This window comes from Perognathus longimembris, chromosome 13, assembly GCF_023159225.1.
Source record: "Perognathus longimembris pacificus isolate PPM17 chromosome 13, ASM2315922v1, whole genome shotgun sequence".
Lineage (NCBI taxonomy): Eukaryota > Metazoa > Chordata > Mammalia > Rodentia > Heteromyidae > Perognathus > Perognathus longimembris.
The window spans coordinates 59131953-59158046 of record NC_063173.1 but is presented as its reverse complement, the minus strand read 5'-3'; the positions used below and the strand labels follow the sequence as shown (position 1 = coordinate 59158046).

The 26094-nt window shown below is 52.8% G+C and overlaps 2 protein-coding genes across 5 annotated transcripts in view; both read left to right on the top strand.

Annotated features, from left to right (window-relative positions):
• Positions 1–7915, top strand: part of Sptbn2 (spectrin beta, non-erythrocytic 2) — a 43878-nt gene extending 35963 nt beyond the window's left edge. For all 3 annotated transcript variants that reach the window (XM_048359627.1, XM_048359628.1, XM_048359626.1), the window contains 15 exons: positions 102–362; positions 452–582; positions 736–940; positions 1594–1968; positions 3350–3594; positions 3685–3823; positions 4067–4151; positions 4566–4762; positions 4970–5100; positions 5191–5266; positions 5337–5387; positions 5527–5747; positions 5964–6137; positions 6527–6569; positions 7091–7915. In XM_048359627.1, the coding sequence (XP_048215584.1) occupies positions 102–362; positions 452–582; positions 736–940; positions 1594–1968; positions 3350–3594; positions 3685–3823; positions 4067–4151; positions 4566–4762; positions 4970–5100; positions 5191–5266; positions 5337–5387; positions 5527–5747; positions 5964–6137; positions 6527–6569; positions 7091–7318 (2562 nt within the window). In that variant the 3' untranslated portion in view covers positions 7319–7915. The remainder of the gene's footprint in view (positions 1–101; positions 363–451; positions 583–735; positions 941–1593; positions 1969–3349; positions 3595–3684; positions 3824–4066; positions 4152–4565; positions 4763–4969; positions 5101–5190; positions 5267–5336; positions 5388–5526; positions 5748–5963; positions 6138–6526; positions 6570–7090) is intronic.
• A 3968-nt stretch (positions 7916–11883) lies between these two features.
• LOC125361276 (RNA-binding protein 4B) lies at positions 11884–22757 on the top strand. 2 transcript variants are annotated; one of them, XM_048359635.1, is made up of 4 exons: positions 11886–12177; positions 12836–13259; positions 18961–19622; positions 22175–22757. In XM_048359635.1, exons 2-3 carry the CDS (start codon positions 12848–12850, stop codon positions 19611–19613), a joined length of 1065 nt encoding a protein of 354 aa, XP_048215592.1. In that variant the 5' UTR covers positions 11886–12177; positions 12836–12847; the 3' UTR covers positions 19614–19622; positions 22175–22757. The 2 variants fall into 2 exon arrangements, with proteins under 2 accessions (XP_048215593.1, XP_048215592.1); XM_048359636.1 differs by having other exon boundaries at positions 11884–12177; positions 18961–22757.
• The last annotated feature ends 3337 nt before the right edge of the window (positions 22758–26094 follow it).

Sequence of the window (26094 nt, the reverse complement as noted above, 5' to 3'; positions counted from 1 at the left end):
GGGTTCCCGCGGGGAGGGGGCGCTCCTGGGCCAGGGCACGCGAGCCGAGGGCTCCCCCCTTGCAAGCCGTTCAGGGCGTCCTCTCCCGTGGCTGGGTACAGACCCTGCAGAAAGAAATGCAGGGCCACGAGCCGCGGATTGCAGACCTCACGGAGCGGCAGCGCGCCCTGGGGGCGGCGGCGGCCGGCCCCGAACTGGCGCAGCTGCAGGACCTGTGGAAACGCCTGGGCCACGAGCTGGAGCTCCGGGGCCGGCGACTCGAGGAGGCTCTGCGGGCCCAGCAGTTCTACCGCGACGCGGCCGAGGCCGAGGCCTGGATGGGGGAGCAGGAGTTACACATGATGGGCCAGGAGAAGGCCAAGGTGAGAGCCAGGGCGCGTGCGGGCTGTGCGGCCCCATCTCCCCCCCGCCCCTGGGCCCTGTGCCCGACGCCCGGTGTCCCCTCTCCCAGGACGAGCTGAGTGCCCAGGCGGAGGTGAAGAAGCACCAGGTGTTGGAGCAAGCTCTGGCCGACTACGCCCAGACCATCCACCAGCTAGCGGCCAGCAGCCAGGACCTGATTGACCACGAGCACCCAGAGAGGTGAGCACGCGGCGCCGAGGGCTCCCCGCCCCTGGGGAGACAGACGGACCTGGAGCATCTAGAACATTCTAGAAAGCTTGCGAAGAGGAGCAGGCTGGGCGTGGCAGCCATGCCTCCCGAGCCCAGCGGCGCCCCTCCCCCTCGCCCCTGCAGCACTCGGCTGTCGATCCGCCAGGCCCAGGTGGACAAGCTGTACGCCAGCCTGAAGGAGCTGGCGGGGGAGCGGCGGGAGCGCCTGCAGGAGCACCTGCGGCTCTGCCAGCTGCGCCGCGAGCTCGACGACCTGGAGCAGTGGATCCAGGAGCGGGAGGTGGTGGCGGCCTCGCACGAGCTGGGCCAGGACTACGAGCACGTGACCGTGAGCGGGGGACGAGGGCGGGAGGGGTCGGGACCCCCGGGAGGCCGGAGCCCCGTGGGGCAAGGGCGGGGAGAGACCTGCTGGGTCTGGGGCCCGCGGCAGGGAGGTAATTCATTACTTCGGTTCAACAGGTCTCAACAAAACGCGGGGGGCGCATTTCGATTCTCTCTGTACTTTGGGGGTTTGGACCCTCGTGGGTGCAGAAATGCAGACCATGCAGAGGGAGGGATTCTATTGTCTTCTTTTTGCTCAGCGCTCTGCCACCTGAGCCACAGCGCCGCCTCCCAGCCTTTTCTGTTTGTGTGGTACCAAAGAATTGAACCCAGGGCTTCCTGCATGCCAGGCAGACACTACCGCTAAGCCCCGTTCCCAGCCCAAGGGAGGGTTTCTTGTCTGAGAGCTAACGGTTCCACACATCTGGAACTGCAGCCCTGAGGGGTGTCAGGCAAACACAAGCGTGTACCGCATAGAACAGCCACAGGTGTGACCGCGGCCCTGTGGGTGTGTCACCTCGTGACACCATGGCACTCTGCGTGGAGTGAATGCTAATGACACATTCAGGACAGTTAGCAGGGCAGAGGAGGGAGTCCGTCCCCCGTGAGGGTCACCCGCCAAGGTGACATCCCTGTCCCTACCACTGCTTCCTCCTCCAGATGCTCCGGGACAAATTCCGGGAGTTCTCCCGGGACACGAGCACCATCGGTCAGGAGCGCGTGGATGGCGCCAACACGCTGGCCAACGGGCTCATCGCGGGGGGCCACGCCGCCCGGGCCACGGTGGCCGAGTGGAAGGACAGCCTCAACGAGGCCTGGGCCGACCTCCTGGAGCTGCTGGACACGCGGGGGCAGGTGCTGGCCGCCGCCTACGAGCTGCAGCGCTTCCTGCACGGAGCCCGCCAGGCGCTGGCCCGGGTGCAGCAAAAGCAACAGCAGCTTCCGGACGCGACCGGGCGCGACCTCAACGCCGCGGAGGCGCTGCAGCGCCGGCACTGCGCCTACGAGCACGACATCCAGGCCCTCAGCGCGCAGGTGCCGCGGGGAGCGGGGAGGCGATGGGGGGCTGGGGCAGAGCGCGGAGGAAGGGCGGGAGGGCGGCTCGGAGGTCAAGTGAGAAGCACGCCACAGAACCTCCACCGCATCCGGTTGTTGTTTTATTATTATTATCTGGGGTTTCCACTCTGCACGACAGGCGCCTCCCGCCCAGCCCCCCCCTCCAGCTTCTTCATTGCTCCCAAACGATTTGCTCGGGCTAGCCTCAAACCATGATTTTCCCCATTTCCACCTCCCTGTAACTAGGACTACAGCAAAAGTCACCAGCACCCAGCTGCAGTCACGCTTTTTTTATTTATTTATTTTTGCTTCTGCCTTGCTTAATTTCTCTTTGATGATGAGGATGTAGTTGTACAAAGGGTTCCATGAGTCAGGTTATCAGTGCGATGCTTCTTGATCCATGTCAGCCCTTCCATGGTTTCCCTCGTTCCCCTTTCCCGTCCCTAACCTCGTTACATAGCTTATTTTTTACATAGTGTAGGTAGAGCATAATGACTTCATTTGCTAACCCTTTCTCCCTCCACTCCTGTGCCTCCCACTAAACATGTTCCCACTGTGTGATATTCATTTTGATAAACAGCTCGTTAGTTATTCAGAGGCATTGCGCCTTCGGACTCCTCCCTTAACCCTATCCTTTGGTCAGCTTGTTTGTGTGTTGTGCGTGTTGTGACACGTGTTTGGTGTAGGTCTTGTGTCGTCATAAGAGACAACATGCACTGTTCGCTTCTCTGAACCTGACTTACTTCACGTAATGTGATTTGTTCTAGGTCCATCCATTTCCCTGCAAATAGCCTCATCTTATTCTTTCTAATGGATGAGGAAATTTCCATCGTGTATAGATAGGGACCACATTTTCCTGGTCCACTCATCCATTGTAGGGCATCTGGGCTGTTCCAGAACTTGGCTATTGTGTGCGTTCACACTTTTAATGACAGCCTTCCCTGAAGGCACATGACATTGGTGTCCACGATGACTAGAGATTCTCCATGTTTTACTAAAATCTGCCTGCCGGTGTCACCCAGGCTAGGGCTCCAGGCTCAGTAACAAATGGAGACCCTTCCTCCACCTCCCATGCCCCAGTCCGCTTCTCCGGGTTTGTTCTAGCAATCCTCCGCCAGCCTCCCGGCACGGCGAACCAGGCTCAGCCACCTGGGATCCTTTCGTGGCCCATCCGCCAGGTGCCACCCAGCACGGCAGAGCATAGCAGCCCTCCGGGTCGCCATCTCCTTCATTCCTCCCCCTCCGCGGGCTGCTGAGGCGGGCAGGGGGTGGACGGCAGCGGCCAGGGCTGTGGGAGGCCGCGCTCCTCGCCGTCTCCCTGCGTCCCCGCCCTGCCTCACTCCGACTGGCGACTCCGCAGGTCCAGCAGGTGCAGGACGATGGCCAGCGGCTCCAGAAGGCCTACGCGGGAGACAAGGCCGAGGAGATCGGCCGCCACATGCAGGCCGTGGCCGAGGCCTGGGCCCAGCTCCAGGGGAGCTCTGCTGCCCGCCGCCAGTTGCTGCTGGACGCCACGGACAAGTTCCGCTTCTTCAAGGCGGTCCGGGAGCTGCTGCTGTGGATGGATGGGGTTAATCTGCAGATGGACGCCCAGGAGCGGCCACGGTGAGCCCAGGGAGCCCCGAAGCCTCCCCAGCCTCGGGGCCCCGGGGGGGGGGGCGGGACAGCATGTGATCCTGCCTCTGTGTCCCCCAGGGACGTGTCTTCTGCAGACCTAGTCATCAAGAACCAACAAGGCATCAAAGCGGAGATCGAGGCCAGGGCGGACTGCTTCTCCTCCTGCATCAGCATGGGGCAGGAACTGCTGGCCCGGAGCCACTATGCAGCCGAGGAGGTGCGCGAGGCCTGCGGGGGGGGGGGGGGCGCGGGCGAGCCTCACCCCGTGCGGCTCAGCACTGCCCCGCCCCGAGCCTGTCCCGCCGCCCGCCCCCATAGTGCCACCTAGAGGGTCCCCGCATCCCATTTCCCCCAGAACTGTCTTCTTCTGGATGTCAGACATGCCCAGTCTCCCTGGGTGACACCCTGGGGACCCTGGAAAAGCCCGGCCGGGCGTGAAGCCATGTCTCTGCACCCCCAGATCTCCGAGAAGCTGTCTCAGCTGCAGGCCCGGCGCCAGGCGACCGCTGACAAGTGGCAGGAGAAGATGGACTGGCTGCAGCTCGGTGAGCCGCTGGGGGGCGCAGGTGCTGGGAGGGGGCGCTGGCCAGCAGAGGGACCCGGAGCCCTGGCGTGCGGGGCTCCCGGGGCACACCCCAGGACCGCCCGGCGGGGCTCTCGTCTCTGTTCTTTTGCCTTGTGCCCATCTGGGGCTTGAGCCCTGAGTTTTTGTGCTCAGTGCTCGCGCTCACAACTAGCAGGCCCCAGCCCCACTGGATTTTGGTGGTTCATAGCGTCTCACGGGCTTTCCTGCCCGGGCTGGCTTTGAACTGCGATCCTCAGATCTCAGCCTCCTGAGTAGCGAGGGTGATGGGCGTGAGCCCCCGGTGCCCGGCTTCCTGTCCTTCTTCTTGAGGTGGCTAGGGTGCCCTTCCAGTGCCCACTGTGACACGCCGTCTCTGAACCCCAAACCCCGGCAGTGTTGGAGGTGCTTGTGTTTGGAAGAGACGCGGGGATGGCGGAGGCCTGGCTGTGCAGCCAGGAGCCCCTGGTCCGCAGCGCGGAGCTGGGCTGCACGGTGGACGAGGTGGAGAGCCTCATCAAGCGGCACGAGGCCTTCCAGAAGTCGGCGGTGGCCTGGGAGGAGCGCTTCAGCGCCCTGGAGAAGCTCACTGCGGTGAGGGGCCCGGCGCCCCGGGGCGCACCCCAACACTGCCCCAGGCCCTCCTCGTCCCTCGGTGCCGGCGTCTCCGCTGTTGCCCCCTCCGTACACTCTCCTCCCCACCTTCCGTGACGTCAGACGGGAGCGTGGACGCCCCCCCCCCCCCCCCCCCCCGCCGCTCTTTACCAAGGCGTCCACGCTGACCCCGGCGTTTCTCGGCAGCTGGAGGAGCGGGAGAGAGCGCGGAAGCGGAAGGAGGAGGAGGAGGAGGAGCGGAGGAAGCAGCCGCCCGCTCCCGAGCGCACGGGGGAGCTGGTGGACGGCCAGGCGGCCCCCGGGGCACCCAGGGACGGGTGAGCACGGGGGCGCCCGGCCAGGAGCACGAGGCCCGCCCCACGCGCAGCCGGGGACTAACCATTCCCTGCCCCCCTCGGCCCTTCCAGAGCCCAGCCTCGGCCGCCGCCCTCCGCCCAGGCGCCCAGTGTTAACGGGGTCTGCACAGACGCAGAGTCCTCACAGGTAGGCCCCGCCCCCGGCGCCCACACAGGCGCTGCCCGCCCCCCACCCTCACGGCCTCCTGTCTTTGCAGCCCCTGTTGGCACAACAGAGACTTGAGCAGAGCAGCTTCTCAGAAGGGCCCGTGAGTCCCCCTAGAGGGGTGGGGGACACCGCGGGTGGGAGAGGGCAGGCTCCAGAACTCAGGGCCATAGAGCTTTCGACCCCCCAGACAAGACACCTCCCATGCCCTCCTCGACACTGGTTCCGTGTCCCCCCCACAGGGACTGGGCACAGGGGAGGAGGCCAGCGGCCCGCGGGGAGAGAAGCCGGCGCAGCCCCGGGGCCCGGCCCCTCCCGCGGGGCCCCAGAGCAGGCCCCCCGAGTCAGCCCACGGGGCCACCCTGCCCACTCGGGGCCCAGAGCTGTCTGCCCAAGAACAGATGGAAGGGATGCTGTGCCGCAAACAGGAGATGGAGGCCCCCAACAAGAAGGCCGCCAACAGGTACCAGGCCGGGCTCCCGTGGGGGCCCCGGGGGAGGGCCAGAAGGGGCCCCAAGGCGAGAGCAGAGCCGGGCGAAGTGGCTCACGCTTGCATTCCCAGCTACTTGGGCGCCTGAGGTGAACTGTAAGCCCCATGACACCCAGGGGAGCCCCGAGTCACAGCCCCCCTCGCCAGGCCCCCTGCCCGTCTGGTCTCCCGACCCCGCGTCCCTCCCAGGTCCTGGCAGAACGTGTACTGTGTCCTGCGGCGCGGAAGCCTGGGCTTCTACAAGGATGCCAAGGCCGCCAGCGCGGGAGTGCCGTACCACGGAGAAGTGCCTGTCAGCCTGGCCAGGGCCCAGGGCAGCGTGGCCTTCGATTACCGGAAGCGCAAGCACGTCTTCAAGCTGGGGTAGGAGCTGGAGGGTACTCTCGGGGGGGGGGGGGGGGAAGAAGCAGGAGAGGGGGCCAGGAGTGAGGTCCAGAGGGACTGGCTGTGTAAGGGGTACTGGTCACGCATGGTGTTGCCGAACTAGGTACTCAAGGACACCTGTCCCCGAGCGAGAGGAAGGACTTCCGGTGTATCCCACCCCAGGGGGCAGCGAGCTGAGGCACCGGCGGAAGGGGGGTCCTGGGTGGGAGATGGGAAAGCACCCTGCCTGTTACTAAGTGTGTCTGCCAGGCCTGGGGACGGGGCATCCTCTGGGGCGGGGGCCGGGGTGGCAGGGGTGGCGGGGTGTCCTCAGGGGCAGCAGTGATCTGGCAAATGCAGATTCTCAGCTCTGCCTTGTCTCCCAACAGCCTACCAGATGGGAAAGAGTATTTATTCCAGGCCAAGGATGAGGTGAGCTGCCCCCTCGGCCCCCATTTCCCTCTCTCAGGGCCGCCCTTGGGGCTCCCAATAACAGATTCCTTCTCTTTCTCTCTGGCCGTACTGGGGTTTGAACTCGGGGACTCACTTGTTTGGAAGGTATTCTATCACTCGAGTGAGCCAGCCGTGTCCCCCTTTTGCTGTGTGTGTGGTTTTTTAATGGGATCTTGCCCTCCCCTGTGTACCTCCTGGGTGACAGCTGGGGTGACGCTCGGCTTTTTGTTGGTTGAGATGAGGGTCTTGTGAACTTTTTGCCTAGGCTGGCTTCAAACTGCAATACTCCTCACTTCCCCCCGGTAGAATAGCAGCCGGGGCTACAGGCGGGAGCTACCATGCCTGGCTCCTCACAGCTTTGTCTGTCGTCTCTCTTGCTCTTAGCGGGACAGCCCACAGGGTGCCCACTGGGTGGGAGGGGGGCACCGGGAAGCCTTTCCCCCCCACCTCCCTTCCCTTCCCTGCTGTGGGTGCAGGCTGAGCCTCTCTCTGCCCCGCAGGCCGAGATGAGCTCCTGGCTTCGGGTGGTGAACGCAGCCATCGCCGCCGCATCCTCGGCCTCTGGAGAGCCGGAAGAGCCCGCGGTGCCCAGCGCCCCCCGGGGCATGACGCGGGCCATGACCATGCCCCCGGTATCGCACCCTGAGGGCCCCGTCGTGCTGCGCGGCAAGGATGGCAGAGAACGAGACCGAGAGAAACGCTTCAGCTTTTTCAAAAAGAACAAGTAGATGCGGGGTGCCACGGCCCGGGCCAGCTCCCGGCGCCGCTCAGGAACCGGGCGGGCCGGGACCGCGGACGGGGCGCCCTCCGGTCAGGACCACTGCCTGCTGCTAGGGTGTTGCCAAGGTCAGCCCGTCACCAGGAACTGACTCTGGGGACCGGTCAGGGCTCCCAGCACCCTGCTCTTCTGCTATTTAATTCCAGGCCGGTGGCGGGACCCAGGCGACCCCCGACCCCACCCCGTCCGTGTCCCCCCTCCCCAGCCTTGTGCCTCCACCCCGACCACGGTGTCCACGGCACTGGGCCCTCGACACAGGCCACGTGGAAATGGCCGCCCCGCCTCAGGGTCACCCTCCCACCACAGCTAGGGTACGCCATCCGCCACCCCGTTCCGGGCCCCGGGACCAGCCAGGAACCTCTCAGAGCTGAAGCAGGACCCGGGGTTCAGAGCGCCCCGTGACGGAGCCCTCCCTCCCCACCTCGCATCGCCTTCCCACCGGAGTGGCCGGTGTTGGCGGGGCGCGAGGCGAGGGGCAGCCCCAGCCTTGAGTCTGGCAAGGTGATTAAACAGCTCCGCTTCCCTCAGCCTGTGGGTGTCATTGCTTTCCTGCCCTCGCCGGACTCTGCCCCCACCCACCCCACGCCCTGGGGGAGCCGCGAGGTTCTGAGGGGCCCTCCCCGCCGCCTCGGGCCCGGAAGAGCCCCCTCCACCGTGGGTCAGGAGGACATGAGCCAGCGGTGTTGATGTTACAAAGCAGCAAGCGTCCCCTGCCCAGCACAAAACTCCCTTTGCTTTTATGAGGTTCTGAGGAGGAACCCAGGGCCTCCCTGTCTGCTGGGCATGGGCCGCACCTCGCAGCGCACCCTTAGCACCCACACTTTCTTCACATAGGATTCTCTACAGTTTGTAGCATTGCCGCAAACTAATCTCAGCCACGATCCAGCCACAAATGGAGAGCTGGGCCCAAGGGGTGATTACTGACCCCAAGAGAATGATGTCACCCTGTGAATACACAAAAACAGACACGACAACATATTCCAAATGGAGAATTGTTAAAAGCATTAAAATATTTTTTAAAAGGTAGATTTCAGGTTTATTTGACTCCAGATATTAGAAGTGATCATTGGTGACCTATAGAGAACTTCATTTTCCACTGTTTACAAATTGCCAGTTTTGGGCTGGGGATATAGCCTAGTGGCAAGAGTGCCTGCCTCGGATACACGAGGCCCTAGGTTCGATTCCCCAGCACCACATACACAGAAAACGGCCAGAAGCGGCGCTGTGGCTCAAGTGGCAGAGTGCTAGCCTTGAGCCGGAAGAAGCCAGGGACAGTGCTCAGGCCCTGAGTCCAAGGCCCAGGACTGGCAAAAAAAAAAACAAAAAAAAAACAACAAATTGCCAGTTTTCCAGGAAGGTCACCTAGAGTGCAATGGGCCCTGTGCTTTGAGAAGACCCATCATCAGTGCCAACAGTCCAGCCGAGCAGGTCAGGGGCTGGCCCAGCCCAGCCCAGGAGGGTCTCCAGACATGAGATCTGGTAGAGCCAAAGGCCCGCAGGGTAACTGGGTCTTTCTCTTATGATGGGCAGAATGAGGCATCAACAGTGAGCTGTGGGCAAACAACTGTCGGGACTCCACGGAACACTGAGCCGGCACTACAGACACCTTCTGGACCTCAAGTACAGCTATAAACCCACCCTCACAGTGTGGAGTGCTCAGGGCATCTGGATCCTCCTAGGGGACAAGCCTGGGGGCTGGGCACAGAAGCAATCAATAGTCGCACACTTTTGAAGGATGTTATGGAGGGAGAGAAATTCGATCACTTCATTGGGTAAACAGCCACAAATGGAAATGGTCTTGCAGGACAGACATGGCGCACAGACAAAATGCCTGAGAAACATCTGTACGCACATGGCAGCTAAAACTACTTCAAGACTCCATAGACAGGACGGCAAAGAGGACAAACGATTATGAAGTAAGCCTGGGGGAAAGACAGTGAGAGGTGGGTGCAAAGTTCCAAGAGAGAAAACAGTGAGGGTTGCAAAGAGTCAGGGCACAAAAACACCATCAGTGAAAGCCTGCTGCAAATCAGAAGGGAAAAACATTGTCAAATAAAAATGAGTAAGTTAGGGGCTGGGAATATGGCCTAGTGGCAAGAGTGCTTGCCTCCTACACATGAAGCTCTGGGTTCAATTCCCCAGCACCACATATATGGAAAACGGCCAGCAGGGGCGCTGTGGCTCAGGTGGCAGAGTGCTAGCCTTGAGCAAAAAGAAGCCAGGGACAGTAAATTGATAAACATGTTTACGTGTATGTGTGTGTGTGACAAACAGCCTGGGAACTGTGTCCCTTACATTTTTTGCTCAAGGCTGGCACTCTACCACTTGAGCTACAGCTCTATTTCCTGCTTTTTGGTGGTCAACTGGAGATACACATGTCACAGACTTTCCTGCTTGGGCTGGCTTTGAACCATGGTCCTCAAATCCTGAATAGCTAGGATTACAGGCATGAACCACAGGTGCCGGGCCAGTATGCCTTTTTAAAAAACGTCCACAGATTATCATTATTATTTTTTTTTTGGCCAGTCCTGGGCTTGGACTCAGGGCCTGAGCACTGTCCCTTGCTTCTTGCTCAAGGCTAGCACTCTGCCACCTGAGCCACAGCGCCACTTCTGGCCGTTTTCTATATATGTGTATATGTGGTGCTGCACTCTTGCCACTAGGCCATATTCCCAGCACTCCAGGGAATATTTTTTTTTTTTTTTTTTGGCCAGTCCTGGGCCTTGGACTCAGGGCCTGAGCACTGTCCCTGGCTTCTTCCCGCTCAAGGCTAGCACTCTGCCACTTGAGCCACAGCGCCACTTCTGGCCATTTTCTGTATATGTGGTGCTGGGGAATCGAACCCAGGGCCTCATGTATATGAGGCAGGCACTCTTGCCACTAGGCCATATCCCCAGCCCCTCCAGAGAATATTTTTAAAGAATGGAAAAATGCATTACAATGTCTCAAAAGTGGAGTTGTGGTTCAAGCGGTAGTGTACTAGCTTTGAGTGAAATAGACAAGTGAGAATGCAAGTCCCTAAGTTTAAGCCCCTGTACTGGCACATACACAAAAAGTTCACAGGGCATCTATAATCTCGCCATTCAAAAGGCTGAGGCAGAATTGCAAGTTTGAGGCCTCTCTAAGCTATGTAGTAAAGACCGTCTCAGCAAAGACTAAAAGAGACACCAAGAGAGACAGACACAGAGAAGAGAGAAAAGGAGGGAACGAAGGCAGGAGAGAAAATAGGACATTAATTTTGGAAATCTCAAAAAATTTGGAGAATTGGAAAAAAATACAAAATGCAGTGTATGAAGACTGGGGCTAGGAGATTCAGACTCTATACAAAGATTTTCTGGAAAGCTCTGCACATTCACACCTGTAATCCCAGCTACTTGGGAGCCTGGGATTTTAGGCTCATACTTCAAAGCCATCTTGGGCAGAAAAATGTGAGATGCTTATCTCCAATTAACCACCGAAAGTGGAGCTGTGGCTCAAGTGGTAGAGTGCCAGTGTTGAGTGGATAGACCCAAGCAAGAGTCCTGAATTCAAGCCCCAATACTGGCGTGTATGTGTGCGCACACATTTTGTGGACACAATAAAAAATAAAACAAGAATAGTAGTGAAAGGCTGAGAATGTGGCCTGGTGGTAGAGCGCTTGCCTAGCATGCAGGAAGCCCTGGGTTCGATTCCTCAGCGCCACATACACAGAAAAAGCCGGAAATGGCGCTGTGGCTCAAGTGGTAGAGCGTCAGCCTGAGTTCAGGCCCCAGGACTGGCAAAAAAGGAAAAAGAGAAGAATAGTGAACATCCGTGAAAAGTGTTCCCTCCGTGGCCGGGAGAGTCTCTGGGGTATCCAAGAGTAAAGTCTGAGTCCAGAAAGAGCGGAGGCGATGGGGGTCAGGGGAGACGAGCCTTGGGGTCGGCATTAAAACTGGAGGCGGGACTGCTTGGGGGGTGCCTGGGCGGGGGGACCCCAGGGAGGAAGGGTGGTGCACGGCCACCCCGCAGCCGTCGGCCCATCTCCGCGAGCGCCGCCTCCCCGCGGCCACCAGGGGGCGCCCTCGCGCCTCGGGCAGCCTGGAGCGGGCGCGGAGACACCCCCGGCTCACCCCCAACCCGGGCCTCGGGGGCCGCGGCGGACACCCCGAAGCCAGACCTTACCCCGCACGGCGAGGGACCCCGCGGCGCGCCTCCCCCAGACGCGCTTCCGCGGCCGGGTTCCCGGGCCCCGCCAGGGAGGAGCGGCGTCCGACGGAAGCCTTTCGCGTGGCTGAACGAGCCACCAGATAAAAGGCTAGGTTTAAAATGTGGCGCGCCGCGACTCCGGGAACGCTGCCGCCAGCGGCCACCGGCCCGCCCTCCGCCCCGAGCCCCCGGCGCCCGCGGGGCCCCGGAGCCCGCCCTTTGTCACCCAGCCCCCCGCCCCCGGAGGCCCGGCAGCTCGGCCCATTGTGAAGGGCAATGACGCCCCCCGGAGTTCCGACTTCACCCGGGCGGTGGTTGCGTCCCGAGCCTTTCTGACGCGAGAGTCGCAATCCCCTCCCCTGGCCGTGATTGGCTGGCCCGGGCCGGGGGCGGGCTGACCTCCGCTCCGCAGCGGCCTCACCCTCAGGCCCCGCCCCCGCGATGGGCGGCCACTTGTATGAAGCCTCCGGATTGGTTGTCCGGCTCCCGCGAGGGGGAGGGGAGAGAGGCCGCGCGCACTCGCGCGTGCGTGAGCTGGCGCGCGAGGAAAGGCCCGGTCGCGCCGAGGCTCGAGCGGCGGTCGCCATTTTGTCGGGTTCTCTCTGACGCGGGAGCCGCCGCCACCGCCGCCGCCACCCGGAGGTACGAGAGGGTCTCGGGGGGATGTGGGGAGGCCGCGGGGGGCCGGGCCGGGCCTCCCGCGGTAGGGAGCGGCCCGGGCGGGCCGGCTCTCACCTTGCCGCGGAAGGTCCGGGGAAGACAACGAGGGGAGGCGGGGCCGGGGGCCCGGAGGGGGCGGGGCGGGGGTCGGGCCGAGTCTTTGTTGGGCTGCGGGAGCTGGGGGTTGAGCGGCCGGGCGGGGGGTCCCGGGGTCGGGGCGGCGAGCGCCCTCTTCCTCGCGGGAGCGTCTCAGGTGATGCCACACGATGGGAGGGTACAGATTTCCCTCCAAAACCTCGTCACCGGGGACGCGGCCATGTCGCCAGCCTTTCCACCGGGGCTTTTCCTTTATCCTTCTGGTTCTAACACCTGAAGCCGTGACCCGGTGACCCGCCGAGACGGGGGGACCGGGCTGTGCACTGATTGATGTCCCCCCTCCCCACCCTGACCGACTGGTCCGCATGTCATCCACATCTTCCTCTACTTAAGAACAGACTGCTTCCTCTGTTAAGAATAATGAGCGTCCGTGGAGAGGTCGCGAAGGTGCCCACCACGTCAGGGGAGTAAACGGAAATAACTGCGGTTGCCATCGAATTCCTCATCCTACACCTGATTTGGGGAATCTTTTGTCTTCTCTCAGGCTCTTGTCAGGATGGTGAAGCTGTTCATCGGAAACCTGCCCCGGGAGGCCACAGAGCAGGAGATCCGCTCACTCTTCGAGCAGTATGGGAAGGTGCTGGAATGTGACATCATTAAGAATTACGGCTTTGTGCACATAGAGGACAAGACGGCGGCCGAGGATGCCATCCGCAACCTGCACCACTACAAGCTTCATGGGGTGAACATCAATGTGGAAGCCAGCAAGAATAAGAGCAAAGCTTCAACCAAGTTACACGTGGGCAACATCAGCCCCACTTGTACCAACCAAGAGCTTCGGGCCAAGTTTGAGGAGTATGGTCCAGTCATCGAGTGTGACATCGTGAAAGATTATGCTTTTGTCCACATGGAGCGGGCCGAGGATGCTGTGGAGGCCATCAGGGGCCTGGACAACACAGAGTTTCAAGGTGAACTGCTCTGGGTTCGGGGGCCGGTGGGGGGGGCCGGGGGGAGCAGAGTGGGTGGGGTCTAGCTCAAGGCAGAGGCAAGAACACAAGACTCTTTGCTCTTCAGCATAATTTTCTCTTGGAGAAGCAAACACTTCCCACTTTCAGGTTTGCAGAGATGTTCTTCCACCACAACTGGCTAGGATTGCAAGTTGTAGGTTACTGCATCCAGTAGTTTTCATTCATTTGAGTGCTGTGTGAAGTCTAGTCTGCCTATGCAAATGAGTGCCTCCTGAGAGAAGGAAGGGTAAAGACCTATGGCTTAACAGCTTTGCTGTGATCAGGAAACCTTTCATTTGAGAGTTGAATGCTTAGGTAATGGTGAGAAAGAAAAACAAAAGTGTCTACAGGAAACCCTGTGTTAGAGGCCTGGTAGTGTTAGAAGTCTGGGTAGTGAGTTTGGGTTTGGGGTGGGGATAGGGGAATTTCATCTGGATTATACAAGCAGAGCCAAAGATATATCATTGTTAGTTCCACCAAACATTACTTAATCATGGGTGGGGAAAGGGATAGGTAAATTTTAGAAATTTAAGGCTGAATGGAAATGATGTTGTTTCCGAAGAAATTCCAGTAAGGGCTCCATGAGTATGTTATATTGTTTATATTGATAGTAACTCTCATTAAGAGGTTTGAAAAGTTTAGGATTGTGCTAATATGGTAACCATTAGCCATTACTAATGTAAATTACTAATATAAATGTAAATTTACATTAGCCGAAATTAAATATCTAAATTCCTTTTTTTCACTTGGTCACAAGGGCAATGGCCACTGCATTAGCACATGTGAGACATTTCTGTCATCATAGAAAGTTCTGGATAATGCTATTCCACAAAGTGTCTTTTGGTGTTTTGTCAGTCTTGGCACTTGAACTCAGGGCCGGGGCTGTTCCTGAGCTTCCTTTGCTCAATGCTAGCACTCTACCACTTGGGCCACAGAGCTACTTCTGGCTTTTTCTGTTTATGTGGTACTGAGGAATCGAACCCATGGCTTCATGCACACTAGGCAAGCACTCTACCGCTAAGCCACATTCCCAGCCTCCGCTGAGGTTTTATAAACAATGTCAGGATAGACCACACATTCACAGCCAGTTTCCTTCTTTCAACACTCTTGTGCCCAAATGCCACTAAAAGAGGTATTAAGTACTGAAAGGTCCTCTACTAAGCCTAGGAAAGAGAATGAAAAGAACATTGGTGGGGAAACAGAGTATTCCTAATAGAGTTGACTCCTGCCATACTTCCCTCCCAGCCCACTAGTGAGACTAAATGCAGCACTAGATGTGAAAGTGTTTGCACTGCTTGCAACTATGAGTGCTAGAAAGTTGATTAAAATTTGAAAACCTTTCCTTATGTTTTACACTGTTTTTCTTTTTATTATTTTTGGAGTGCTGGTGCATTTCAACTTTTAAAGTATTCTTTTCATTTGATATGGAAGAAGGAATGGGCAGTGGGGAGTGAGGGGGGGTCCCCTCTCCCCACCCTTGGTGGTGCTAGGCAAGGGTTCTTCCACTAGACCCGAACCTCCAGTTCTGAAGGCTTCTCATTTGTCAGGTAATAAGCAAAATGTAAAATTATGTAAAACCAGGTACAAATTCTGCATATGTATTCTAGTATTATACCACATACCTTTTTATTTTATTTTTTGTAAGACAGATGCTTCTTTGTTTATATTTTGTTAGTGTCAATTAGTTGTCCAAGAAAGTTTCATTTTGAACATGTCCCATGTGCCTTTGATTAGACTCATCATCCCTCTCACCCTTTTTCTTAAAAGTTTAACTGAATAAAAGGAAAGAGGGAAGATATGTAAGAAAAATAGGCTAACTGAGAAGAACTGGCTTAGGAAGAGTATCTGTTTGGGGTTTTTTGTTTGGTGCTGAAGACTGAACTCAGTGTCTTATGCATACCAAGTACCACTCCACCATAGAGCTATAATCCCAATCCTGTGTCTTAATAAAATGTAATTACTTTAGGAAGTGGATATATGAATAGTGAAATAGAACCATGCAATTTTTTGAAATGTTTCACTTCCTTAGAAAGTGCAAGTGATAAACTGAGTTGGGAAGAAAAATTCATTTGGTTTTCATATATTCTGTCTGGCTCCTCTGTTCTGGGTTATAAACAGACATTTTTGTGACCATCTTTTTTTCCAGGTGACAAGTAAGTTTAGTATTGTAATATTAAGTTGCAGTTATTTTTGTGTGCTTTTTGTTTTTTAAGACACCATCTCCCTCTAGCCCAGGCTGACCTAGAACTTACCATGTTGCCCAGGCTGGCTTCCTACTAGAAGTTCTCTTGCCTCAGAGTACTCAGATTAGAGGCAAGAGCTATAGCACCTGGCTTCTGTTTTTCAATTTAAATCTTTTTCGTCTATTAATGAAGGTAGCCTCTAAAAAGTGCCACTTTGAGCTGGGTGCTAGTGGCTTCCACCTGTAATCCTTGCTACTTGGAAGCTGAGATGGAAAGGATCATAGTTTGAAGCTAACCCAGGCAGAAAAATTTTGAGACCCTTTCTAAACCAAGAGCTGGGTCCAGTAGCATAGCTACAAGAAGAAGTTTAAGATAGGCAGTTCAGACCCCAGGTGTGACCTGGACAGGAAATCTCAGAAATTATCACTAAGAAGGATTGGAGATATGGCTCAGTGATGAATGCCTGCCTAGCAAGCACAGGGTCCTGAGTCAGCACCCCCTCACCCCACCCCCCAAGAAAAAGGACAGTGCTATTTTGTTCTATGTTAATGACTGCCATTTCTAAAAGGAAGTCGTAGAATCTGAGTTCTGTCTTTCAGAATGGTTTCTTTCCACAGGCATCAGTGAACAGTTTTCATACGAGCTAGCAAGGAAACTTCTATAAGTAACCATTCATGCTGCTGAAAGGAAAGTGTGTGTTTTGGCGTCATGGTCAGGATTATTACATATTAACTACATCTCTTCTCTGCATTCTGGCACATGTAGCTCAGAAATTAAAAACCCAAGTTTCCCACATCTCAACATTTTAATACTCTTCTGCACTCACTATCAAGAGTAATTTCATTCATCTGGTTTTCTGGAACGTATTGAGAGTTCACTAACTGTACATCTCAGAAAATCTTTTGTTTTTCATGTGTTCAAATCTAGTACAGTGGTAACACTGTCGTTCAGTTTTCTTTGACCTGGTTCCTAGAAATAGTACAGCTATACAGAGGTAAATTTTTCCATAGATCCTTATAAACTTGAGATATTACCTCCAGTAAAGAAAGGCAAAACTTGAGATTGAACTTTACATTAAAATATCAAAGCAAAATTACTATTATTTTTCTAAAAATCATACAGAATCTAAAGAAGTATCGAGCAAATTCAGTTAATTATTTTTGCTTACAAATGATTTCTAGGACCCTGGACTGTCTGGCTTTTGGATTGTCATGGTTACTCTGACTTCAGAATTAAGAGTACAGTTTGTGACTCATGTAATTCAATATCACATGTATGTTTGTTTGAAAGCCACATAACTTGTCATTTTCTAGTCTAAATCATAGAGAACTATATTATATAGAAATGGTGCAGAAATGTTTCTGTTGTAAACATAGCATTGTGGTCCTTAATAACACTGAAGAATTAGACTGGTAATATTTAAATCTGAAAAAATAACAGGTTGGTTGGATGACGACTCAGTGCTTCTTTCATTTGCTATCTTTTTTTTTTTTTTTTGGTGGTACTAGGGTTTGGACTCAGTGCCTCCTGATTGCCAGGTAGGTTCTCCACCACTTGAGTCATTCTGCCAGCCCTTTTTGCCTTGGTTAGTTTTTGGTAGAGTCTTTGTGTTCGGGCCAGCCTGAACCTCAGTTCTGTTTGTGCTGTTAGAGGCAAGTGCTGGAAAGTGAGACATCTAAGACATTGACTAAATTGATAGAGCATACTAACTGCCCCCCTCCCCCCCCCAAGTTCACACAGGTGCTGTTGTGGCTGCTGTCCTGAATCCAACTCTCTCCAAAAGGATGGTTGGGGCATGAGGCCTCCTAACACCCTACCTGCCTCCAGGGCGAGTTCTGTTTAAGAGAACAACTTTCCAATGTAAACAGGGATTCATCCAGAGTCCTTGCATGACATGAAGCCCTGGTTCTCTATGTCTGTGCTCAACTGCCTTTTGGCTTCAATTTGAAAAGCTTTTACTTGATCTCCAAAATATTATGCAGTTTGAAACTAAATTACTGCTGAGATAATGTTTTTCTTAAACTGCTTTTAAAGACTGATACTTTCATCAGTAAGGGTCAAAATTCCTAAGTTTGGTACATAAGCCCCAGGGAGAAATTATTTCTCTTAGTTATTCTTCAGTGCAGGTCATTTCCTAGAAGGTGGATAAGGCTTGTTAGAAAGGGTGAGATTTTAGGTAACTGCATTTTCCTAACAAGTAGAGAATCCCTATAAGGAATTATAAGCTATGCAGGATGAATTGCTGATCACTTCACTACATGCAAACATATTGTCCTTAAAAAGCTAGTAGGGTTTGTTTTCTCGTGTTTGTTTTATGTTCTAGCTGGGGCTTGAACCAAGGGCCTGGGCACTGTCTGAGCTTTTAGTGCTCAAGGCACTAGAGCTACAACTCCATTTCCAACTTTCTGGTGGTGAATTGGAGATGAGTCTCACAGACTTTTCCTGCTCTTTAGGCTTTGAACCATGATGCTCAGATCTCAGGCTCCTGGGTAATAGGATTATAAGCACTAGCCACCAGTGCCTGGCTGTTTTGTTTTTGACGGTTGTAAGGCTTGAACTCAGAGCCTGGGTGCTCTGTCTGAGCTCTTTTAGCTCAGGGCTAGCATTCTACCACTTTGAACCACAGCTCCACTTCCAGTTTTTGAGTAATTAGAGATAAGAGTCTGGGGGACTTTTCTGTCAGGGCTGGCTTTGAACCACAATCCTCAGATCTCAGCCTCCTGAGTAGCTAGGATTACAGGCGTGAGTCACCAGCGCCTGGTCCCTGCTGGTGCTAAGACCTAATTCTTGTTGAGAGCAGTTGGTCCAGTAATCTTCTTTTCTGCAGTAGATGGATTAAGAAAAAAGGTGGGGGTGGGGTTGAAATCTTGAGGGTCTACCCCCACAGGTAGAGAGGTAAAACAAGTCAAGTAGGATTTGGGTACCCAACACAGCCTCCTGGTGATACCAGTTCAAATTGCTGCAGGAAACCGATGGACAGAAGATTTCTGTTGTTGAGGTTTTTAATCCTATTTTTTTGCTGTGCTGAGGGCTGAACCCAGGACCTTATGCCTTCTAAACATGTGCTGTTAGCACTGAGCTATATCCTGCAGCGCTTTGCTGTGGTTTGTAGATGCTCAGTAAATACAGGAAATGTCCAGGTGGGAAAGATGTCTTCAAATCTGGCCTAACTGAAGTTCTGCTTAGATAAATGATTTGGGAGTATTGGCAGGCCTTGAACTGCTAAACTACAACTAACAGGCAAAGCAGACAATGTTTCCCTTTCTGTGTTGGAAGAGTCAGGAGAGAAGTGGGAAGGAGTCTGGTGTTGATGTGGACGCTCAAGGCCTGTTGTGTCTATTGAAACTGGGGACTGCTGAGTGAAGTCACGGGAGTGTGTGTGCGTGCGTGTGTGCACGTGCACCTTCTGTGTGCTTTGATTTGGGGAGGATAAAAATACCACTGAGATATAATAAGCTATCACAATCTATTCCCTCAAGGCAAAAGAATGCACGTGCAGTTGTCCACCAGCCGGCTTCGGACTGCTCCTGGGATGGGAGACCAGAGCGGCTGCTATCGGTGCGGGAAAGAGGGGCACTGGTCCAAAGAGTGCCCGGTGGACCGCACGGGGCGCGTGGCGGACTTTACCGAGCAGTACAACGAACAGTACGGCGCGGTGCGCACGCCCTACACCATGGGCTATGGGGAGTCTGTGTACTACAACGACGCCTATGGCGCCCTCGACTACTACAAGCGCTACCGCGTGCGCTCCTACGAGGCCGTGGCGGCCGCGGCGGCCGCCTCCGCGTACAACTACGCCGAGCAGTCCATGTCCCACCTGCCTCAAGTCCAGAGCTCGGCCGTGGCCAACCACCTCAACTCCACCTCCGTGGATCCCTACGACAGACACCTATTGCAGAACTCGGGGGCGGCCGCCACCTCCGCCATGGCCTCCTCCTCGTCGTACTACGGAAGGGACAGGAGCCCGCTGCGCCGCTCCGCAGCCGCGCTCCCCGCAGTTGGAGAGGGCTACGGGTATGGGCCAGAGAGCGAGCTGTCTCAGGCCTCAGCAGCTGCACGGAATTCTCTGTATGACATGGCCCGGTATGAGCGAGAGCAGTATGTGGACCGAACACGGTACTCAGCCTTTTAAAAACTGGAGGTGAGAGTGGCACGGTGGGGGTAGTTAAGATTCCACGTAGGTCCATCCCTTGCAAGAGAACTTCTCTTCATGCAGAAGGCTTAAGCCACTTGTTTGCTGTCACTGTACTCAAAAGTTAGGTTTCTGTATTTTTGCAGCTTAGGCCTGTTCCGCGGGTTCATTTGGCCTTGTTGGGGTTCTACTATGTTGACTCCAAGCCCAGCTTGTTAGTGTGAACATTCTTTAATCAGTTGTTTAGGCAGACTTGGACCACAGGAATGCATTTGAGGAAACTAATAGTTGCCAGGTACCTTCAGTGTAGGCTGTCATCCAGACAATGAGGTTTCTGTTATACAGAAAAGACTAAGGCTCAGAGACATACTTTCAGTACTTTGCTCTAAGTCATTGGGTAAATGAGAGGTACAGCCAAAGTTCAAACTCAAGCCTACCTGACTAAAACCCATGTTCTTCCCACTGTGAAAGTCATCCTGGTCTTAAGCTGAAAGGGCTACAGGTTCAGAAACTGGTATCACAGGGAGAATTTTAACTGTAAATTTAGGCTTCCAGTTTGAAACTGTTTCTTGGGTCATTAAGACTTTATTGAAGTATCCTATCTGCAAGCCAGATCAAGTCCTATCAATGTTTCATTCTGTGATGCTAGAGGGGGACAAAGGTTCTGATGCTCTGTCCTGTGCCGTCCTTTTCCTTGCTCAGATCCAGAACATCCATAAGACCTCTCTCTGAAACCTGTGCATCCCATTTCCTTCTGCAGTTTTTTTGTTTTTGAAGAGAACACTTAAGGAATTCCCTGACATGCAAAAAAATCCCACAGGTGCTAACTAGAAATTTAGTGTTTCCTTTGAAGTGTGTATCAAAGCTATTCGAATGGAAAGGATAATTAGGAGTGTCTAGATAGGCAAAATCATCAAAATGGAAGTGGCATCATGACAACTTTAGATACTCATGGTTTTCTTTGTACTTTGAAATCAAGCATCCCTTAGAGACCACTAAGTTCCCAGATTCCTACCTTACCTTCTCCCCCAGCTTGGTGTATGTGTACAAGAAAACAGTTATAATTTGCTCTTTGTAAAGTGAGAGGCAAATGTGACCAGAACTTTGATAAATTATATGTCCTACATGACTGTGTTAGTAATAGTAAGACTTGGGAATTTCCTGAGACCATGCGCAGCACTGTGTCCGTCTTAGAACCTGTGGAGTTTGCTGTTAGTTTTCACAGCTGGATCTACCATGAGATGAGAACCTATGAAGTAAGTTGCTATTCAACTTGTCATATAACTTATTTCTCTCAATATGTTTAAAAAGTTAAGTATGTTGTAGTTTTTAGTGAGTATTGTTAGGGCATTTTAAAATTGAATTTTAACTTCAAGCAGTGGCTGTTCAACTAACCTCTTTTTAGTGATGACTTTCAAAGAAACTTACCTTCCAGGTGTGAACCTCAGATGGACTGAATAACCCTGAGTTGGTTGTAGTCCCAGGAGCCTGATGTTAATGAGGCTACCAGGATGAAATACTCCAGAACTGTTGGGGATCCAAATTTGGGTCTCACCCTAGCAGAACTGACCCAAGAACATCACAACTTTTGAAGTGGATTGGCAAAGATCAAGACCAAGATTTGGCTCTTTGTCTGTAATAAGTAGAGGAACTTGGTGTGAGTTAACTTTTATTTTTTTTTCTCCCTCCCAGCCATTGGTGAATGGAGTTCCCGTCATCAATGGAAGAATTAGAAAAACCTAGCAGTCATTTCTTCTTTTGATTTGGTCAATTAGGGGAACTACTGGCACTATGGATCTACCTCTCATACTGTGGTGTGTAGTTGTGTGTGTTGTAGATGGACAAACGGTGAACCACTTGTTGAGAACCTACCCTTTGTGACTATCATTTTGGAACATTTATGTGGAAGATTAAAATGAAACATTTAGAATAGTGCAACTAAGCTAGGCCCACTGGTATGTAGGTATAGTCAAAACGACTTGGGGGGCAGCTTGAGCCAAGAGTTCACAGCCAACTTGGGCAGCACCGTGAGGCCCTGTTCCATTTGTAAAAAGAGCAGGCTGAATTAAAAACAGACCTTTGGCTGGAGGTGAGGCTCAAGCAGAAAAACACCTGCCTAGCAAGCACAAGGCCCTCAGTTAAAACTCCAACAAAAAAGGGTGCAGTTGACTCTATTTGAGATCTCAGCATCTTCTGCTTTTCCTGAATTCCCAAATTAGTTTGAAATTCTTGGACTGTATACCTTTTGTTGAAACCTGTAACAGGTTATCCTGCTTAAAACCGGGTAAGAAAATGAGAAAATGGAACTTAACACCAACACAGCAGTCTTCCAGTTAGATTGCATTTTATACTATATATAGTGATATAAGTGGTTCTTATAGGTAGCTGGTAGAGTCCTGGGTTAATTTTGTGGGATATGTTTGATCCGGTCTGACTTGGTTTTGTTTTGTTCTTTGTTTTTCCCCCCCGCTGGAATACAGGACGTGACCAGGGCCCTTGTACTCGGAGCCAGGCTGCTGTCCAGGCATTGTGTAAGCCTCTTGTGTTGTGCTCTCTTTCAGGTAGGATAATTGCGGACTGAACCCTCGGGCTGCGGTCATATATGAGAACTTGCTCCGCGCGGTCCCCTTTGCCGGGATGTTTCCATTGCTTCATGTTTCAGTAAACAAAGGAGTTTGTGACCAACTATGTTTTCTTTCTTAATTTAATTCTTCTAAGTTGACTTTTTTTTTCCTCCTGATGCTAGTTATCTGTAGCTTTTCACTGTTCCTTATATCCTCAGCCTCTGAACAGCCCTAGGTAAGGATTATGCTGACATCCCCTTCCTCCACACAGTGGAGCCCTCTGATCGCGCTTTCCCTAGGAGTTGAGCCCTTCTCCCCGCCTGCCTGCATCTCCTCCTCTCCCTTTGAAATGACCATGTAGTGGCAAGCAGCCTTTGCTCTTCTCTGTTAGTTCTGGACTCTAACACTGAAGCTAATCTTTGAAATTGCTAGGACCATTGGGGGTTTTGTTGTTGTTTTGTTTGTTTTGTTTTTTGTCTTACCTGTGATCGTGATACAGCATTAGCTGAAATTTAGCCTTGTTTTACTCCACTTCTCCCGTTTTTTTATTTTTTGACAAATAAACGTTTCTAACACTTAATCTCTTTGTGATTATTTACATTCCCATACTTTTCCAGTTGTGCTTAGCTACAAGACTCAAGTGAATGAATGTCTAAAATTTAGAAGTAGAAATGAGGGCTGGGAATATGGCCTAGCGGCAAGAGTGCTTGCCTCCTACACAAGAAGCTCTCCCTTCGACTCCCCAGCACCACATATACAGAAAATGGCCAGAAGTGGCGCTGTGGCTCAGGTGGCAGAGTGCTAGCCTTGAGCAAGAAGAAGCCAGGGACAGTGCTCAGGCCCTGAGTCCAAGGCCCAGGACTGGCCAAAAAAAAAAAAAAAGTAGAAGTGAGATAAGTGGTGCCTTCAGAAACAGTCAATTGGTTAGCTGAGGATATTGCTTAAGTGATCGAGAACCCTCCAGAGGGTGTAGTGTAACCAAGCTCAAAACCCAGTTCATCAAATTTTATAAAAGAACTAGTAGTGAAAAGGCAGTCCAAATCTTGAGCCACTACTAAATAAGGTGAGCTCACAGGCAAGCTCTTTCTAAACCAATAGAACAACACTAACAAACCTAGAGTGTTAATGGTAAAAGCCACAACAGGACACACCAAGAAAAGGCTGAGCCAGGTTTCCACTGACCTATATCAAGATGATTTGATTGGATTTGGACTGGACCAGCACAAAGAATGTTTCCACTAATCATGGTGGTACACATCTCTAATCCCACACTTGGGAGATAGGATAGGAGGATTGTGAGCTTAACACTTGGCAAGTTACAAATGTGAAGTTAGTGTGATATGCTAGGCATCTCTTAATCATGCAGTCAGCAGAAATGACACTTTGGTTTTTTTGCTAGTCCTGGGGCTTAGACTCAGGGCCTGAGCACTGTCCCAGGCTTCTTTTTCTGTTTCACTGTTTGTGTTTCTGGTCCTGGGGCTTGGACTCAGGGCCTGAGCATTGTCCCAGAGCCTCTTTGTGCTCAAGGCAAATGTTCTACCACTTGAGCCACAGCGCCACTTGTCCTTGGCTTCTGTTTGCTCAAGGCTAACACTCTACCTCTACCTCTACCTCTTGAGCCACAGCACCACTCCCAGCTCTTTCTCTTTATGTAGTACTGAGGAATGGAACCCAGGGCTTCATGCATGCTAGGCAGGCACTCTACCACTAAGCCACATTCCCAGCCCCATACTTTGTTTTAAAGAAAAAAAAAAACCCAAAACCCAGCTTATAGACAGGAAATGGCCCTGAGTGAGTGTTATGCAGGCAACAATCTGAAGGGAATTTTTAAAACTGGAGGTGATGGATTTTCCTGAATAGTGTCTTGCCATTTTGACTGAGCCAGCCTGTGACCACAATCCTTCCTACCTTATATGCCTGCAGGTTTGGCTGGGCAGTCACTGGTGCACGCCACCACACCTCACCCCCTCTGATTTCCAGTCACGTGGTAAAATTGTAAATGAGGCAGACACACAAATACTAGATAGACCCTCTGGATACTTGGTGTATGACAAGGACCTTGTCCTTAGCTACATGGAAGATGGCCCAGAAAAGGGAAGCAGTTTGCTCAAGATTGGCTTCAAAGCTTGTCAGGATTTGACTCCTCAGAGAACAAGTCTAGCCTTAAAGACTGGGGAGGAGAGGAAGAAATAAATATACATTTCCTGGAACACCTATCAGGTTGGCCAAGAATCAGTGTGAAGGCTTTCTTGGCTGTGCTCTACTGCCAAGGAGAACTAAGATGCAGGATGGCAGAATCGGCTCCAGGAACCCAAGGGGGAAGATAAATTCGAAGAACAGTGCCTGAAGTTTGCAGGCCAGATACAAACCACACATTCACTCTTAACTGCTAACCCACAAGAACCCAAAGAGGAGCCCTGTCGGCTCTCCTACTCATTAAAGGTGACTGAAGCTTAAGGTTAAATGATCTGCCCCTCCCTCAGTGGTTTAAAAAAAAAAAAAAGGCCCAGCAAGCCATGTTGACAGCTACGGAGAGCCTTGGGGTACAGGTGGAAGTGCAGTAGAGCTGAGGGAGAACTGGTAGTGCTCTAGCTCTGGCCTCTGGTCACAGCATCTCAAGGGCACAGCTCTCTTCAGTGTTGAAACACTTGCACTTTCCTGCCTTACTAGGTTGCTGAGCTAAAACTAAGAGTGGCCACTCATGAACCCTCTAGTCTACTCCCTGAGTCTGGCCATACACACCTTGGGGCTTGAACTCAGGGGCCTGGCACTCTTGCTTGACTTTTTCACAGGCTCTACCACTTGATTCATTAGTTGGTTAATTGGAGGTAGGAGGCTCATGGACTTCTTTACCTCGATTGGCTTCAAACCGTGACCTTCAGATCTCAGCCCGCTGAGCAGGCATGAGTGCCTGGCACGAGCCTCACACTCACTGTTCTGAAGCTGCCTCTCTGTGGCTGCTAAAGCACTGAGCGGGAGAGGAGGGAGAGGAAGGAGAGGAGGCAGGAGTCATACAATATATATTCAAGGGAAGTATATTCAAGTGGCGGTTTATACATGCAGATTTATTAAATACCCACTGCTCAGTGTTCCAGGGATCATTCCAGACACTGAGGTATACATTAATAAAGCAAGTAATTTTCTGTCCCTTAATTATTTTGTCAGTAGTAAGTCATTGAGCAAAAAAGTGGGCTAAGTACTACAAGATAAACTAAATGACAACGGTAGCCTTTGGGCTTTGCTAAATATTCTAGAAGGGATGCAGATGGAAACGGGAAATCACCAGTGGTTGAAAAGCACTGTTCAGGGAGAACGTAGAAAGGGCCAAGGGAGCACTAGGAATTCTCGCCTTAGCATCTGCCTTAGACTGTGCATGGGAAATTAAAACCCCAAGGGAACAAAGATACTCTGGTTCAATTTTAATTTTTTTGTTTAGTTGTTTGCCTTTCCCCCAGGATGGAACAAAAGGCCTTTTACCTGCTAGATAAGACAAGTGAGCAACATTCCTAACCCATTCTGGTTTTCTAAGACAGTTGGGGCCTAGGAAAATGAAGAGGGGATAGGCATTATGTGAAAACTAGAGTTCTAGCTTATAACACATTTTAAAACAGCTCAACGGCTGCGAATATGGCCTAGTGGTAGAGTGCTTGCCTCGTATACATGAAGCCCTGGGTTTGATTCCTCAGCACCACATAAAAGTGGCAGAGTGCTAGCCTTGAGCAAAAAGAAGCCAGAGGCAGTGCTCAGGCCCTGAGTCCACCCCAGGACTCCCCCCACCCAAAAACAAAAACAAAAAACCAGTTCAACTATTTGTGATTCGCCACATGAAGAGCTCTTCCTTATCCTCGTTTTTCATCTGGTTTTGTCTCTTGATCCCTTCCTCCATATGCTGACTAAGGATCACTGCAAAAACAAAC